We start from the raw sequence: 16,404 nt of genomic DNA, 5'->3' as shown, positions 1-16,404 counted from the left end.
TTAGCGCTTTTCCTCCCAGCGCGGCCACCGTCGTTCGGGGAGGAGGACGGGAGGGGGCGGGGGAAAAGGTGGGAGGTGGGTGAGCGCGCGCGCCGCCCGTCCGCCGTGGTTTCCTGGCTGCGCGCGGCGGTGGCGGCGTCGCTGCAGCTGTTGCAGCAGCGGCGAAGATGGCGGAAGGGCTGGAGCGCGTCCGGATCTCCGCGTCGGAGCTGCGAGGGATCCTGGCCACTCTGGCTCCGCAGGCCGGGAGCAGAGGTGAGTCGCACCGCCCAGCTCCTGGGCCGGGCCTGCCCGCCCCGCCTTCCTCTCCTCCTCTGCCTCCTCCCCGCTCGGCCCGTGGCGCTTCAGAGCCCCCGCCCCTTCCCCCAACAGTGGGGGCGGGGGCCCGAGGGCGGTCCTCCTGGCCGCCCTCCCAGCCCCGGGGCCGGTGTGGGGTCCCGCTCAGGCGGCTCTGGCCCCTTTCAGACGAGTCCAACCCGAGTGCCTGCCTCCGCCCCCTTTCTGACCGCGGAGGTGACTGTTCCCCCATTGCCTCCGTCTTCTCAGACCAGCTCGTGGGTCCCGAGCCGCCAGGAGACGCGTGAAGGAGGGGCGCTGGGGTCTGGCGGAGACCCCGGCATGTATCGTTCCCCGAGGAATCCTCCCCTCCCCAGGCCCGTCATCTGTTGAGCGTTGGAGAGAAGGAACCGGGGACATTGAGGAAGGCTGACTAGCTTGGCACTCCCTTGCCGAACTTTTCCCCCCAAGGCAGGCTCCTGACGATGGGCCACTGGAAGGGGTCCAGGACCTCAGAGAGTCGGCTCTCCTCTGGGTGGGCCTTGGCGTGTGTGGGAGCTGTTTTTCTCAGAGAAAATGCTCAACTGGCAAGTTCAGGTCTCCAGCCCCACCAGGAAAGCGCCCAGGGAAGGTTCTAGTGTCTCCCCGCCCCTTTGTTAGGCAGCACACTTGTGTAGAATGGTAGCGAGGCTTCTGCAGACCTGTGGCCCAAGCCTGTGAGGCTGGTTCTCATGGGTCGGCTGAATTGGATTTATTCAGGTTCTTTTCTCCCTCTTCCCCTTCTCTCCACTTCACCTAAGTTACAAAGGCTGCTGAGGGTGAGCTGTTCTGGAGTTAAACTGCTTTGCTTTATTCAGACTTGGAACAGTCTTTTAAACTTCTGAAAACACCGTAGCAGTAAAACATCAAGGTGGTTTTTTTTTTTTTTTCCTGTTCTGTTTTGTTATACACATAGGTGTACATTTCTATTATATGTTTGTTTACATTGGTGTTTCTAGAACAGTAGTAGGATTTTATATAGCATTTCATGTTATGTACTCTGTAATCTCACTAATTCCTGTCACTTTTCCACGGAAAGCTTTAGTAGCTATTTGTAGTAGTCGTCCCCCTGAATAAAGATAACAGGCACAAAAAATAGAGACTTGCTTATGTGTCATTAAGTAAGTTCATGGGGCCCAGACAGCGGTTTTTGAAGTCCTGTGCTCTTATTCTTGGGTGCCCCAGTCTTTGGTATTTTTGAGAGCCTGTCACAATATTCCCATCATCTTCCAGGGAAAGCTTCCTTATGGAACTTTTTCCTTCTCATATTCCATCATCATAGTAGCACTTAGTCTCAGTATTCTAATGATGATAGTCTGAGCAGTATTTGCTTGGAATGACTCTGTTGGCTACCGTTAGAGAGTTGGTGAGCATGAGTGGAGTTGAAGAATGTGAAAGAAACTGCTTCCAGTTTGCTTCGGCAGGAGGTATATGATTGGGTAATTGGTAGCCTAAAGAAGAAGATTGTTCTGGCCAAGTCAAAATCGACTTGCCATTTTTTTCTCCAGGGATGTCCAGACCATGGTTGTTTTGCATATCCCACTTTTACTTCTTTCCTACTGGTATGTTAAAAGGACTTAGCCATCCTGGAAAAACGTTAGAGGCAGAAGAAAAGACTAAGATGGATTTGAGGGCTCTATAATAGAGAACAGCCTGTTGCTGAAATGGTTGGAGATCTTTTATTCCGACAGTAATGGGGAAGTTTAGGGTCTTGGGGATCTGAATATGACTTGAGTAACACTATTTTTTTTCTTGTTTCCTTACTTCAGGTGTAGGTAACTCCAACACAATTAAGTTCTTTTTAAAATATTTATTATCTTTGTTGTTGAAAGTATTACAGTTGTACCCTTTTATTTCCCCATTGACCTTCTCCCTGCTCCCACTTCCTCCCTTTTTTTAAAAAAAAATTTATCTTTATTGTTGAGAAAAAGCAACCAAGTTTATTGCTAGGTTTAAAAGAAAGAAAAAAGGTTTTTTTAAAACAAGCAAACAAACTATCTTTATTGTTGAAAGTATTATAGATGTCCACTCTCCCACCACTCCCCATTAGCCCCCTCCACTCTGCCCCCGCCCCCTCCCCAGGCCTTCACTGCACTATTGTCTGTTTCCATGAGTTCACAGTTAAGTTCTTAGCTTTGTCAGTTGCTGAACAAATATTGTAAACTTAGTAGAATTTCTGTTTCTGCAGGAATTTCCTTCCTTGTTAATCAATAATAACATTTTAAAAGTTTTATTTATTTTAGAGAGACGGGGGGGTGGGGGAGAAACTTCGATTTGTCGTTCCACTTATTTATGCATTTATTCATTGATACTTGTATGTGCCCCACAACCTTGGCGTATCGGGGACAACGCTCACCAACTGAGCTACCCAGCCAGGACCAATAATAGCATTTTGATGTGTAATTCTTGCTTGACTTTTCTGTTACTTCACCAGAATGACATTTTACCCCCTTCCCACCTTCTTTATTCTTTTCTTCTACTCTTTCCTCCCCAATACCCTCCAACATCACAGAAATCATGAAGGAGCCCAGGCAACGCAAAGATAATAGACGCCCTGATCTGGAAATCTATAAGCCTGGTCTTTCACGACTAAGGAATAAACCTAAAATCAAAGAACCCTCTGGGAGTGATGAATTTAAGGATGAAATTGTTAATGACAAAGATTCTTCAGCTGTTGGAAATGGTACACAGCTCATCAAAGATGTCTGCAAAGAACTCGACAACCAACAGCAAAATGATCCTGTAGACCCAGAAAATATTCGGGCACTGGAGTCCTCTCCTAGAATTGCTGGACAAGAGGATCGAAGTCTAAGAATTATCAAGAAAACAAAGAAACCTGACATGCAGATCTATCAGCCTGGAAGGCGTATGCAGACTCTTACCAAAGAATCTACTAGCAGGATGGATGAGGAAGAAATCCTCAACCAGGTAGAACAACTGAAAGTAGAGGAAGATGAATGTAGGGAGCAAATGAAAGAGGAAGTTGTGAATAAACCAGACAAAAATGAGATACAAAAGAGCCTAAATTGTGACAGAGTAAGGGCTGCAAAGGGAGAAAAAGGAAAAAGGATTGAAAAGGGGGAGGGGATGAAGAAAGTGAATGAAGACCCAGCACAGGGGAAGCCTGGTTCTGCAAAGCGCTATTCCCGCTCAGACAAACGAAGGAACCGCTACCGCACTTGCAGTACCAGCTCAGCTGGTAGCAACAACAGTGCTGAGGGGTCTGGCCTGACTGATAATGGATGTCGCCGCCGCCGCCAGGATAGGACCAAGTTGAGGTCACGACTGAAGAAGCAAGTGTCTATGTCCTCAACTGACTCCTTAGATGAGGACAGAATTGATGAGTCTGATGGGCCCAGGAGGAGCTCAGAAAGGAAGAAACATTTAGAAAGAAATTGTTCGGGCCGTGGGGAGGGAGAGCAGAAAAGCAACGGTAAAGAAAATCGAGGCACTCTTCGTGTCACTTTTGATGCAGAAACCATGAACAAAGATTCCCCCATAGTGAGGCCAGCCAGAGAGGATGTGGATAGGTTAAAGCCTGATAAAGGCTTGAGCAGTGGGGGCAAAGGCTCTGAGAAGCAGGAGTCCAAAAACCTGAAACAAGAACTTCGGGGTCGTGGCCGTGGCATTCTGATTCTGCCTGCCCATACTACCCTAACTGTCAATTCAGCTGGTTCTCCAGAGTCTACACCTTTGGGACCTCGGCTATTATTTGGATCTGGTAGTAAGGGATCTCGGAGTTGGGGCCGAGGAGGCACCACTCGACGATTGTGGGACCCAAACAATCCTGATCAGAAACCTGCTCTAAAGAGCCAGACACCCCAGCTACATTTCTTGGACACTGATGATGAAGTCAGCCCTACATCTTGGGGTGACTCACGCCAGGCCCAAGCATCTTACTATAAGTTTCAAAACTCTGACAACCCTTATTACTACCCCCGGACACCAGGCCCTGCCTCCCAGTATCCTTATACAGGCTATAGCCCTCTGCAGTACCCAGTGGGCCCTACAAATGGTGTGTACCCAGGACCTTATTACCCAGGCTACCCGACTCCATCAGGACAATATGTTTGTAGTCCTCTCCCTGCCAACACCATGAGTCCTGAGGAGATGGAGCAGCACATGAGGAACATGCAGCAACAAGAACTACATAGGCTTCTCCGGGTGGCTGATAACCAGGAACTGCAGCTCAGCAACCTGCTCTCCAGGGACCGCATCAGTCCTGAGGGCCTGGAAAAGATGGCTCAGCTTAGGTATGGTGTATTCCATCCTGGCTAGAGGGAAATGGGGATAAGCTGGGAGGTGTATAGGCTCCTATGGCTGAGGAAAGTAGAAAACTTATTAGGTAAGCTACTGGGTGTTACCTCCCTTTCACATTGATTTTTGTAAGGAAGGGACAATTGAAAAAAACAACAAAATTTTGTTTCTAGTCTTAGAAATTATTATACTTCTCACTTTCTCTTTAAGAAAAAAACAATTAACCTTAAGAGAACATGGAATCTGGAAATGGAAAAGGAAAGACTTTCCAGAATGCCAAGAAATGAACACCATAAAACTTATGGTGAAGATCTTATGTCAGCTGTTAAATTTAGGTTCAGGCATATGGGGAAAAACTACTTTCCTAGACATAACTGTTTTTAAAATGGCATTATACTGTGCAGAATGGAGGCTAGAATGAGTATTATACCTGATGGCATTTTGGATTTCCTGTTAAGAAAGATATTTAATTTGCAAAAAGCTTAAATCTTGAGTCTTGCCTTTTCTGTGGTGTATTTGGAGCTAGAAGTTGCATGTATTTTATTCCAGAGCTGAACTGCTGCAGCTATATGAGCGCTGTATTCTATTAGATATTGAGTTCTCTGATAATCAGAATGTGGATCAGATCCTGTGGAAGAATGCTTTCTATCAGGTGATTGAGAAGTTCAGGCAGCTTCTCAAGGATCCGAATGTTGATAACCCAGAACAGATTCGGAACAGACTGTTGGAACTCTTGGATGAGGTAAACCATCATTTTTTGTCCACAGGAAAAAAACTTCAGCATGCTGTAGTTGTGATGGATTTTTACCACATGAAATACTACATAACAGAACATTGACCAAAAAACTGTATGCTCTTTTCTTGGGTTTAGGCCTACCTTACTCCTGTTGCTTCCTTGAGACCATAACTTACAATTGGAATTAGTTCCGAGCTTGGAAGCTTTCTGAAGATCTTAACCAGGGGTTGTGGGGATGGGAGGGTGGGGAAAAGAGTGTGTGTGTAGGTGTTCATATCTTTAAAATCATAGAGTGGCTTATGCTATGAATTTATGTTTTGCTTAGTTAGTGCTGTATATGCTCCCCTTTATATCAGATGGCTGAGCATTAGTAGACTGTGAAAAGGTCACTTGCCCAAGTTTCTGGTGGGTAGATTTGGTTAGAACTGGCTGATTCAGCTTATTTTTTAATTCCTTATTTTTTTCTCTTTACAGGGTAGTGACTTCTTTGATAGTTTGCTTCAAAAGCTGCAGGTTACTTACAAGTTCAAACTGGAGGACTACATGGATGGTCTTGCCATTCGTAGCAAGCCATTACGCAAGACAGTAAGCCAGTTTCTTTATCCTAAATTTATTCATTTATTTAGTAAGCATTTATCTAGTGTTAGTTATGTGCTAGGCACTGTGCTAGGTGTTAAGGTTACAAAAGTGAAAGATACAGCCGATTGGGGTTACAGGGCAATTAAATCAATTATTGTCATGTGATATATTCTTAGAAGTGGGATTACTGGGTCAAATGGGAGTTCCATTTTTAATTTTTTGAGGAAACTTCATACTGTTTTCCACAGTGGCTGCACCAGTCTGCATTCCCACCAGCAGTGCACGAGGGTTCCTTTCTTTCCGCATCCTTGCCAGCACTTGTTGTTTGTTGATTTGTTGATGATAGCCATTCTGACAGGTGTGAGATGGCACCTCATTGTTGTTTTGATTTGCATCTCTCGGATGATTAGTGACTCTGAGCATGTTTTCATATGTCTCTTGGCCTTCTGTATGTCCTCTTCTGAAAAGTGTCTATTTAGGTACTTTGCTCATTTTTTGATTGGATTATCTTCCTTTTTTAAAGTTGTATGAGTTCCCTGTAAATTTTGGAGATTAAACCCTTATTGGAGATAACATTGGCAAATATGTTCTCCCATGCAGTGGGCTTTCTTGTTGTTTTGTTGATGGTTTCTTTTGCTGTGCAGAAGCTTTTTATTTTGATGTAGTCCCATTTGTTTATTTTCTCCTTAGTTCCATTGTCCTAGGAGCTATATCGGTAAAGATATTGCTATGACATATGTCTGATATTTTGCTGCCTATGGATTCTTCTAAGATTTTTATGGTTTCCTGTCTATGTTTAAGTCCTTTATCCATTTTGAGTTTATTTTTGTGTATGGTGTACGTTCTAGATGCATTTTTTTTGCATGTATCTGTCCAATTTTCCCAACACCATTTATTAAAGAGACTGTCTTGACTCCATTGTATGTTCTTGCCTCTTTTGTCAAATATTAATTGAGCATAAGGGCTTGGGTTGACTTCTGGATTCTCTGTTATGTTCCATTTGTCTATATGTCTGTTCTTGTGCCAGTACCAGGCAGTTTTGAGAACAATGGCTTTGAAATATAGCTTGAAATCTGGTATTGTGATCCCTCCAACTTTGTTGTTCTTTCTCAGGATCGCTGCAGCTATTCAGTGATCCATATGAATTTTTGGAGAGTTTGTTCTAGGTCTGTGAAATTTGCTGTTGGTATTTTAATGGGGATTGCATTGAATTTATAGATAGCTTTGGGTAGTATGGACATTTTAATGATGTTGATTCTACCAATCCATGAACATGGTATATTCTTCCATTTGTTTATGTCTTCCTCTATCTCTTATTTCAATTTCCTGTAGTTTTCCGAGTATAGGTTTTTTACCTCCTTAGTTAAGTTTATTCCTAAGTATCTTAATTTTTGTGTTGTAATGGCAAGTGGGATTTTTTTTGTTTCTGTGAGTTCATTATTGGTGTATAAAAAAGCCATAGATTTCTGGGTGTTTTGTATGCTTTTTATTTCTTCTTATTGTCTGATTACTGTTGCTAGCACTTCCAGTACTATGTCGAACAGGAGTGATGAAAGTTGGCATCCCTGTCTTGTTCCTGTTCTTAGGGGAAATGGTTTTAGTTTTTGCCCATTGAGTATGATGTTGGCTGTAGGTTTGTCATATAAGGCTTTTATTATGTTGAGGTATAATCCCTCTATTTCCATTTTGCTGAGAGTTTTTATCAAGAAACAGTGTTGGATTTTGTCAAATGCTTTTTCTGCATCAATGATATGTGATTTTTGTCTCTCAATACGTTTATTGATTTGCAGATATTTTACCAGCTTTGCATCCCCGGGATAAATCCCACTTGGTCATGGTGTATGATCTTTCTAATGTAATGCTGGATCTGATTTGCTAGAATTTGGTTGAGGATTTTAGCATCTATGTTCAGCAGGTATATTGCCCTGTAATTCTCTCTCTTTGTAGTGTCTTTATCTAGTTTTGGGATTAGGGTAATTCTGGCTTCATAGAAAGAGCTTGGAAGTGTGCCTTCCTCTTGAATTTTCTGGAATAGTCTGAGAAGGATAGGTTTTAGGTCTTTGAATGTTTGGTAAAAGTCCCCCTATGAAGCTGTGTGGACCAGGGCTTTTGTTTGTTGGAAGTTTTTTGATTATTGCTTCAATTTCATCAGTAGTTATCAGCCTATTCAGGTTTTTTTATTCTTCCTGATTGAGTTTTTGAAGATTGTATTTTTTTAGGAATATGTTCATTTTGTCTAGGTTGTCCAGTTGGAGTAGAGTTGTTTGTAGTATTTTTTTAAAAAATATATTTCTTTATTGATTTCAGAGAGGAAGGGAGAAGGAGAGAGAGACGGAAACATCAATGATAAGAGAGAATCACTGATCGGCTGCCTCCTGCACGCCCCCCATTGGGGACCAAGCCTGCAACCCAGGCATGTGCCCTTGGCTGGAATCGAACCCGGGACCCTTCAGTCCGCAGGCTGACGCTCTATTCACTGAACCAAGTCGGCTAGGGCTGTAGTATTTTTTAATAATACTTTGTATGTCTGTGGGGTCAGTTCTTACTTCACCTCTTTCTTTTCTGATTTTGTTTATTTGGGTCCTCTCTCTTTGTTTCTTGGTGAGCCTGGCTAGAGGTTTAGCAGTCTTGTTTATCCTTTCAAAGAACTCTTGGTTTTATTGATCTTTTGTATTGGTTTTATTTATTTATTTATTTAGGTTTCTGTGTCATTTATTTCAGCTCTGATCTTTATTCGTTCTTTCTGCTTACTCTGGGCTTTTCTTGTTGCTCTCTAATTCTTTGAGTTGTAGGGTTAGATAATTTATTACCATTTTTTCTCGTTTTCTGAGATAGGCCTGTAGAGCTATGAACTTCGCTCTCAGGACTGCTTTCACTGTGTCCCATAAATTTTGAATTGTTGTTTTCGTTGTCATTTGTTCCCAGGATGCTTTTTATTTTTCTTTGATCTCTTTGGTAACCCAGTCATTGTTTAATAGCATGCTATTCAGCCTCTAAGTGTTTGATTTTTTAAAATGGTTTGTATTGTAGTTATAAGTACTATGATGGTACATATACAGTGTCGAAGGGGCATAGGAGGAAGTGGATCTGATTTATTTTTATTTATTTTAAAGTTTTTAAAAAATTAAACATGTTTTTTATTGATTTCAGAGAGAGGAAGGGGGAAGGAGAGAGTGATAGAAACATAAATGATGAAAGAGAATCATTGATCGGGTGCCTCCTGCACGCCCCCTACTGAGGATTGGGCCCACAACCCCGGCATGTGCCATGACTAGGAAACGAACCATAACCTCCTGGTTCTTGGTTAGACGCTCAACCACTGAGCAACACTGGCTGGGCAGAAGTAGATCTGATTTAGATGGATAGGGTCAAGGAAGGCTTTATAGAGACTGTCAAGTTGAGTTTCGAAACATGAGTAACCGCAGAGGGGCAGTTTCAATGCAGGGCACAGTGAGAGAGAATCAAACCTTGTTGGAAAAGTGGAAGAAGTTCAATATGCTGGTGTATGTAATGTGGAATTGGGCTGTACAGGAGATAAGGCTAATGAAGTAGAAAGGGATAGATCATAAAATCTTGCTGGAGAGTTTTTTGGTTTTTTTTCCTCTTTTTTTAAAAAATTTTTTTTAAAAAATATATTTTATTGATTTTTTACAGAGAGGAAGGGAGAGAGACAGAGAGCTAGAAACATCGATGAGAGAGAAACATCGATCAGCTGCCTCCTGCACATCTCCCACTGGGGATATGCCCACAACCCAGGTACATGCCCTTGACCGGAATCGAACCTGGGACCTTTCAGTCCGCAGGCCGACGCTCTATCCACTGAGCCAAACGGGTTTCGGCATCTCTCTTTTTTTTTTTTTTTTTTTTTTTATTGCTTAAAGTATTACAAAGAGTATTACGTATGTCTCCTTTTTTTTCCCCCCGCCCTTGACAATCCCCTGGCCTCCCCTACCCCCCAGTGTCTTATGTCCATTGGTTATGCTTATATGCATGATGCTGGAGAGTTTTGACTTTATTCTGAAAGCACTGAGGAAACATTGATTGATTTCTAACAAATGGATATCATAGATTCATTTTTACAGCCAGTCATTCTGGGAAATAGATGAGTTTGGGCAAGAGTGGAGGTAGGAGAGTCAAGTTGTGGCCCTGAATGAAGGTAGAGATATTGGAGGTAGAAAAGAGGAAACAGATTAGAAGAATATAAGGAAAATAGACTTGGACTACTAGATAATTTGGTGTGACTGATGAGATTAGAGACATGAGGAGTCTAGATCATCTCCCAGTTTGTGGCCTAGGAGAGTGGGTGGAAAGGAAAAGGGTAGTTCAGTTTTGGATATGTTTAGGTGGAGGAGCTTGAAAATGAACAAATGAATATTCTGATCAGTCTGGAGCTCAGGACAAAGAGGTGGGCTGGTGATATAGATGGAGGAGTCATCAATATATAGTTGATAATTGAAGCAGAAATTGGGAGACGGAATGGCTGGACAGAGAGTTCGGTTATCAGATTTCAAGGTGGTGGATAAAATTGTCAAGTGCTCCCCTCACTCTGAGCCCTGAAGCCCTCCACCCAGAGGCTCCAGAACACCTTTGCTGGATGTGTTGGGCACCCCTGGCTTCACTGACGACAGAAGGGACTAGAACTCTTGCCAGGTCTTTCAAAGACCCACAGCTGCTGACCATCTTGGGCAGACCAGCAGTTCTGACCGTCTGGCAGCTGGCCCATCTCCCACAGCCCAACCGGGGTGGGGCTCAGGGCCCAGGGCCTCTGAGCTGGCCTGAGGGCACTGCTCTTCCTGGAGGGGCGCAGTGGCTGCCTCCTAGTCAGCTGGAGTTTGGCCTTTTGGCCCTAGCCTTTGTGTAGAGGGGGTCCTGATTGTAGCTTGGGGGGTGGGGGAGGACATTTTGGCCTGTTGGCGGTTCTTCCTCTTCCCTTCTTTTAGCAATAAGTCTGGGGTGAGGTAGGGAGGAGCTGGAGGGGGGAGGGGACCGAGAGTCCCCTGGGGCTTGACAGCAGCTGAGACTTAAGGGGCAGCTCTCCCGGCTTTGGCCACACAAGAGGTCTCCAGGGAAGTGCTGAGCTCTGAGGGTGCCCACTTCACTCGCCACCTGAAAGCTTAGAGAAAGGAACAGATGCAGACATGGGTTTATTTTTCAATGTTTTTTAAAGAAATAAAACCTTCCAAGCTCAAAAAAAAAAAAATTGTCAGGTGTCAAGTGCTATAGAGTCGTCAAATACTAAGATTCCTAAAAAGTGTTCATTGAATTGGATGACCTTATCACCCACCAGTTATTTTAATTGGAGAGGATGGAAGCCAGATTGTAGTAAATGAGAAGTGGGGTAGTACATATAATGAGAGTAATATAGGCCATTCTTTTTTTTTTTATTTTTTTTATTTTATTGATTTTTTACAGAGAGGAAGGGAGAGAGATAGAGAGTTAGAAACATCGATGAGAAAGAAACATCGATCAGCTGCCTCCTGCACATCTCCTACTGGGGATGTGCCCACAACCCAGGTACATGCCCTTGACCGGAATCGAACCTGGGACCTTTCAGTCCGCAGGCCGACGCTCTATCCACTGAGCCAAACCGGTTTCGGCATAGGCCATTCTTTTTAAGAGTCTTGGCTATGAAGGCAAGGAGGGGAGATAGTATTAAAAGAGAACATAGTCTCAAGAGAACTTTGTTTCTTTTTAAGCTGTGAGATACTGGAGCATATTTATGTGTAGAGAAGAAAGAGCCAGGGGAAAAGGAAGAGGTTAAAAGATTCATTAGAGAAAGGGGTGCGATTTATGGAGTAACGGCTTCTTCTTGCCTTTCTGCTCCTTCTGATGAATTACTATGCGTAAGCTCTATTACTAATCGGCAAGTATTTGGGTCCCTCCTACATGCCAGGTGCCATTCTAGGCACACACAATTAATTCATTGTGAAACAAGAAAGCCATGATCCCAGCTCTTAAAGTTTAGAGTTTGATTAGGGGTGAGTGCAGATGTTGGATTAGTAATTGCAGTTGCAGTGACTTCTGCAAAGGATTGTGTGTGTGTGTGTGTGTGTGTGTGTGTGTGTGTGTGTTGAGGCGGGGGGGGGGGGAGGGAGGCGGTATACACTGTAAAAGGGCTTAGAGCAGTGGTTCTCAACTTTCCTAATGCCGTGACCCTTAATACAGTTCCTCATGTTGTGGTGACCCCCAACCATAAAATTATTTTCGTTGCTACTTCATAACTGTAATTTTGCTACTGTTATGAATCGTAATGTAAATATCTGATATGCAGGATGTATTTTCATTGTTACAAATTGAACATAATTAAAGCATAGTGATTAATCACAAAAATAATATGTAATTATATGTGTGTTTTCCGATGGTCTTAGGAGACCCCTGTGAAAGGGTCATTCGACCCCCAGGTTGGGAACCGCTGGCTTAGAGGATCATGGAGGACTGAGGAAGTCACAGTTAAGCTGAGGCTAAACACCTGAGGCATTAGCTAGGTGAAGGGGTATGTGAAGATGCAAGAACTACAACATTCTAGAGATTGGGAACAATATATGTGAAGGTCCTGAAGTGGGAAAGAGCATGGTGTGTTAGCGGGACTGAGAAGTCTAGTTTGATATGGCACAGAGAATAAGGGGGGTAATGGTGCTGAATAAATGAGCAGAGGCTTGATCATCTAGGATTTCATTGTGAGGATAGTGGAGAGCCTTTGGCAATTTTTTTTCTTCCCCTCATTGAGACAGCAAAGTGGCTGTAGTATGGAGATATAACTAGTTTTCTTGGTGCTTAATCAGTTAAATACCAAGGGTTTTTAGTGTTCATTCATATAATGTGTAGGATAGTCAGGACTCTGAAGGTGGATGACAGTGATATATAACTTTGCTGAGGCACATGTTTGAGTTATGTATTAGGAGGTTGGTGTGCAGGAGCTAGTTATTTAGCTAGTAAATGAGCCTTCCTGAGGGTTCGTTATGTACTTGTCCTTGAAGCTTTGTTTTTTGTTCAGGGACACTGTAATTTCTTATGTGTGGGGTGGAGTGGAATTACATGTTATGAAGTGATGTTCCTCAGTGAGGTTTTTAGGTTGGGCACATGTCTTAGGATTGCTGAGGGTTTACTCTGTTTTAATATACATACACACACAAACACACACACACACACATCTATCTATCATCTATCTATCTATCTATCTATCTATCTATCTATCTATCTATCTATCTATCTATCAAAGCCTAAATGACCGAATGACCGGTCAACTGGTCAGTGCGCACCCATAGCCAATCTCTTGCGGCCCCTCCCCCTGCCAACCTCCTGCGGCCCTGATTGGCCTCAATCGCCGGCCAAGCCGAGGGACCCCACCCATGCATGAATTCGTGCACCAGGTCTCTAGTCCTCCTATATAATAAAAGGCTAATATGCAAATCGACTGAGCGGCAGAATGACTGGTCGCTATGACACACACTGACCACAAGGGGGCAGACACTCAACGCAGGAGCTGTCCCCCAGTGGTCAGTGTGCTCCCACAGGGGGAGTTCTGTTCAGCCAGAAGCTGGGCTCACAGCTGGGGAGTGCAGTGGTGGTGGCGGGAGCCTCTCCCGCTTCCGCGGCAACACTAAAGATGTCCTACTGATGGCTTAGGCCTGCTCCCTATGCCATCAGTCAGACATCCCCCGAGGGCTCCTGGACTGCGAGAGGGCACAGGCCAGGCTGAGGCCCCCCCTCTCCCCGCCCGAGTGCACAGATTTTGTGCACTAGGCCTCTAGTATGTATGTAACTACACAGTCCTGGCACATTTGGTAAAGGGTAACTTACTGTTTAGGGAACTGTTATTTTGCAAAGGGGATGTAATGCAGTAACACAATGTGGTGATATTAACAGTTTGAGGCGAGAAAGAGAACAGTAAGTAATTGTCTTAATATTTGTATATCACTTTATTTTTTTATTTATTGATTTGAGAGAGAGAAACATCAAAAAATTAAGAAAATATTTTTATTGATTTCAGAGAGGAAGGAAGAGGGAGAGATACAAACATAAATGATGAGAATCATTGATTGTCTGCCTCCTGAATGCCCCCTACTGGGGATCGAGGCATGTTCCCTGACCAGGAATCAAACTGGGGTTAAACATCAATTTTTGTTGTTCCACTTACTTATGCATTCCTGGGTTGATTCTTGTATGTGCCCTGACTGGGGATTGAACCCACAACCTTGGCATATCGGGATGACACTCTAACCAACTAAGCTATCCAGCCAGGGTCTGTATATCGCTTTAAAATTTGTGAAGTATTTTATATTTATTTCCTTCAATTACCCTATGGAATAGGTGTTTTTTACATTCAAATGAAGAAACTGAGTCCCAAAAACCTACTTAAGATCACACAACTATTACATGGAGAGTCAGGCCTCCTGACTCTTAGTTTCAGAATATTTTCTTCCATTTGCCTGGGACTTGAAATAAGAATGAGCTCCTCTCGCCCTCGCTAGGTGGCTTAGTTTGTTGGAGTATCATCCCATACACCAAAAGGTTGTAGGCTCAATTTCCGGTCAGGGCACATACCTAGGTTTCAGGTTTGATCCTTAGTCAGGGCGTGTATGGGAGGCAGCCAATCAATGTTTCTCTCTCACATTGATGTGCTTGCCTCCCTTTGCCTCTCTCTTCTCCCTTCTCCTCTCTCTGAAATTAATAAAAACAAATCCTTGGGTGAGGATTAAAAAAAAAAATGGCCCCTCTTCCTTCTGTTACTTTTTCTCAGTAAATTTTTTTTATCACACTGTTGGCTATTTTCTTTTTGCTAGTCAAGGTTAGACTTGAAAACTTTTTACTTTGTTGAGGACTACTAGTGCCTTGATGCTGCTCTGTCATTTTGGCCCCTTCCCTGTACTTTGGGGTTGAAGTTAGAGTTTCTTGGGTATGCTATTAACTGATTATTTTTCCTGAAGGTAAAATATGCCTTGATCAGTGCCCAGCGATGTATGATTTGTCAAGGAGATATTGCTAGGTATCGGGAACAAGCCAATGACACAACAAACTACGGGAAAGCACGCAGGTACTTTTGCCTCTTGTTCATTTGCTTCTCTCCCTATGTGGCTTTAAGCTAAGCCCTATTAAGAGCAATGGGTTACCTGAGCTTCTATACGGATGTCCTTCAAGTGTCCTTTTTGGTCTCTTTAGCCAAACTTTACCACTTCAGGGTTACATCTAACAATAAAGCTTATGTCTTAAGTAGTAAGGACTATCATGTGATGAATTGGGAAAGGGTTGATATGGGACTAGCATTTTTAAAACTGTTTTTTTATTCCAGTTGGTACCTGAAGGCCCAGCACATTGCTCCCAAGAATGGGCGCCCCTATAACCAGCTGGCTCTGCTGGCAGTGTATACGGTAAGAAATCCTGTGGAGAGGGGAAGAATTTTGCAGGCAGTATCTTAGAAATACAGATTTTGACAGCATCAGCTTCTGGAGCTAGATTTCATCTATTTAGCTAGAATACAAAGTATATTCCCTTATGTCTTCCATCCTCAAGCTTCTTTTGTTACTGTTACTTTTATTTATTTATTTATTTATTTTTTTAAATATATATTTTATTGATTTTTTACAGAGAGGAAGGGAGAGAGATAGAGAGTTAGAAACATCGATGAGAGAGAAACATCGATCAGCTGCCTCCTGCACATCTCCCACTGGGGATGTGCCCGCAACCCAGGTACATGCCCTTGACCGGAATCGAACCTGGGACCTCTCAGTCCACAGACCGACGCTCTATCCACTGAGCCAAACCGGTTTCGGCTGTTACTGTTACTTTTAGAGATAAGTTGTCAGGGATCTATACTTCATCTACTTTCATTGCAATTAAGTTCCCTGGGGAATGTTCATGCTCCAGCCAAAGCACTGTTTTTGACCAAGGCTTCTGCTCTGAATCTTGCCTTGCTTCCCTTCCCTATCTCGTTGAACTAGGTTACTTATTTCTGGAAGGAAAATAAAGCTCCCTTTCCCTTTCCCTCTTAAAGTCCTCAAGTAGCCCCAGGTACTCAGATCCTTGTTTCCTTTCTTTAGATCATTCCCTTATTCCTCTTAGCTTTTCACCTAAGGAGTCTCCTTAGCAGAAACACAGTAAATGCCAACTCATACTTCTCTGGATCTTACCAAACTCCTCTAAGTGTGGCTCTAACAGAGAACCTTGGGATCTGACAGCTCCTAGTGAGGAAGCTGAAGGAAGGAGAAAGGGTGGGGACCAATGGTAGGTACCAAAGGTTCTAGTACAGCCGTGGGCAAACTACGGCCCGTGGGCCGAATCCGGCCCCTTTGAAATGAATAAAACGAAAAAAAAAAAAAGACCGTACCCTTTTATGTAATGATGTTTACTTTGAATTTATATTAGTTCACACAAACACTCCATCCATGCTTTTGTTCCGGCCCTCCGGTCCAGTTTAAGAACCCATTGTGGCCCTCGAGTCAAAAAGTTTGCCCACCCCTGTTCTAGTATAAGAAGCAGCTAACAAGATCATTATCAGGGAGAGTTTTGTTAATGCTGTA

General features: G+C 43.4%; 1 protein-coding gene across 10 annotated transcripts in view; it reads left to right on the top strand.

Annotated features, from left to right (window-relative positions):
- The first annotated feature begins 54 nt into the window (after window positions 1-54).
- Window positions 55-16,404, top strand: part of SMG6 (SMG6 nonsense mediated mRNA decay factor) — a 220,316-nt gene continuing 203,966 nt past the window's right edge. For 3 of the 10 annotated variants that reach the window (XR_004972925.1, XM_036341023.1, XM_036341025.1), the window contains exons 1-6: window positions 58-255; window positions 2,828-4,568; window positions 5,122-5,314; window positions 5,783-5,893; window positions 14,815-14,921; window positions 15,177-15,255. Coding sequence is in view for 9 of the 10 variants with exons in the window: in XM_036341023.1 (XP_036196916.1) it covers window positions 168-255; window positions 2,828-4,568; window positions 5,122-5,314; window positions 5,783-5,893; window positions 14,815-14,921; window positions 15,177-15,255 (2,319 nt within the window). In the remaining variant the exon portion in view is untranslated. Of the gene's footprint in view, window positions 256-1,076; window positions 1,187-2,827; window positions 4,569-5,121; window positions 5,315-5,782; window positions 5,894-14,814; window positions 14,922-15,176; window positions 15,256-16,404 lie in introns of those variants that run through there. The other 7 variants (XM_036341026.1, XM_036341028.1, XM_036341024.1 and 4 more) reach the window with 7 other exon arrangements.

Source organism: Myotis myotis, unplaced genomic scaffold, assembly GCF_014108235.1.
Source record: "Myotis myotis isolate mMyoMyo1 unplaced genomic scaffold, mMyoMyo1.p scaffold_m19_p_17, whole genome shotgun sequence".
Lineage (NCBI taxonomy): Eukaryota > Metazoa > Chordata > Mammalia > Chiroptera > Vespertilionidae > Myotis > Myotis myotis.
Note: the sequence above shows the minus strand (reverse complement) of the source record. Positions and strands in the feature narration are given on the sequence as shown.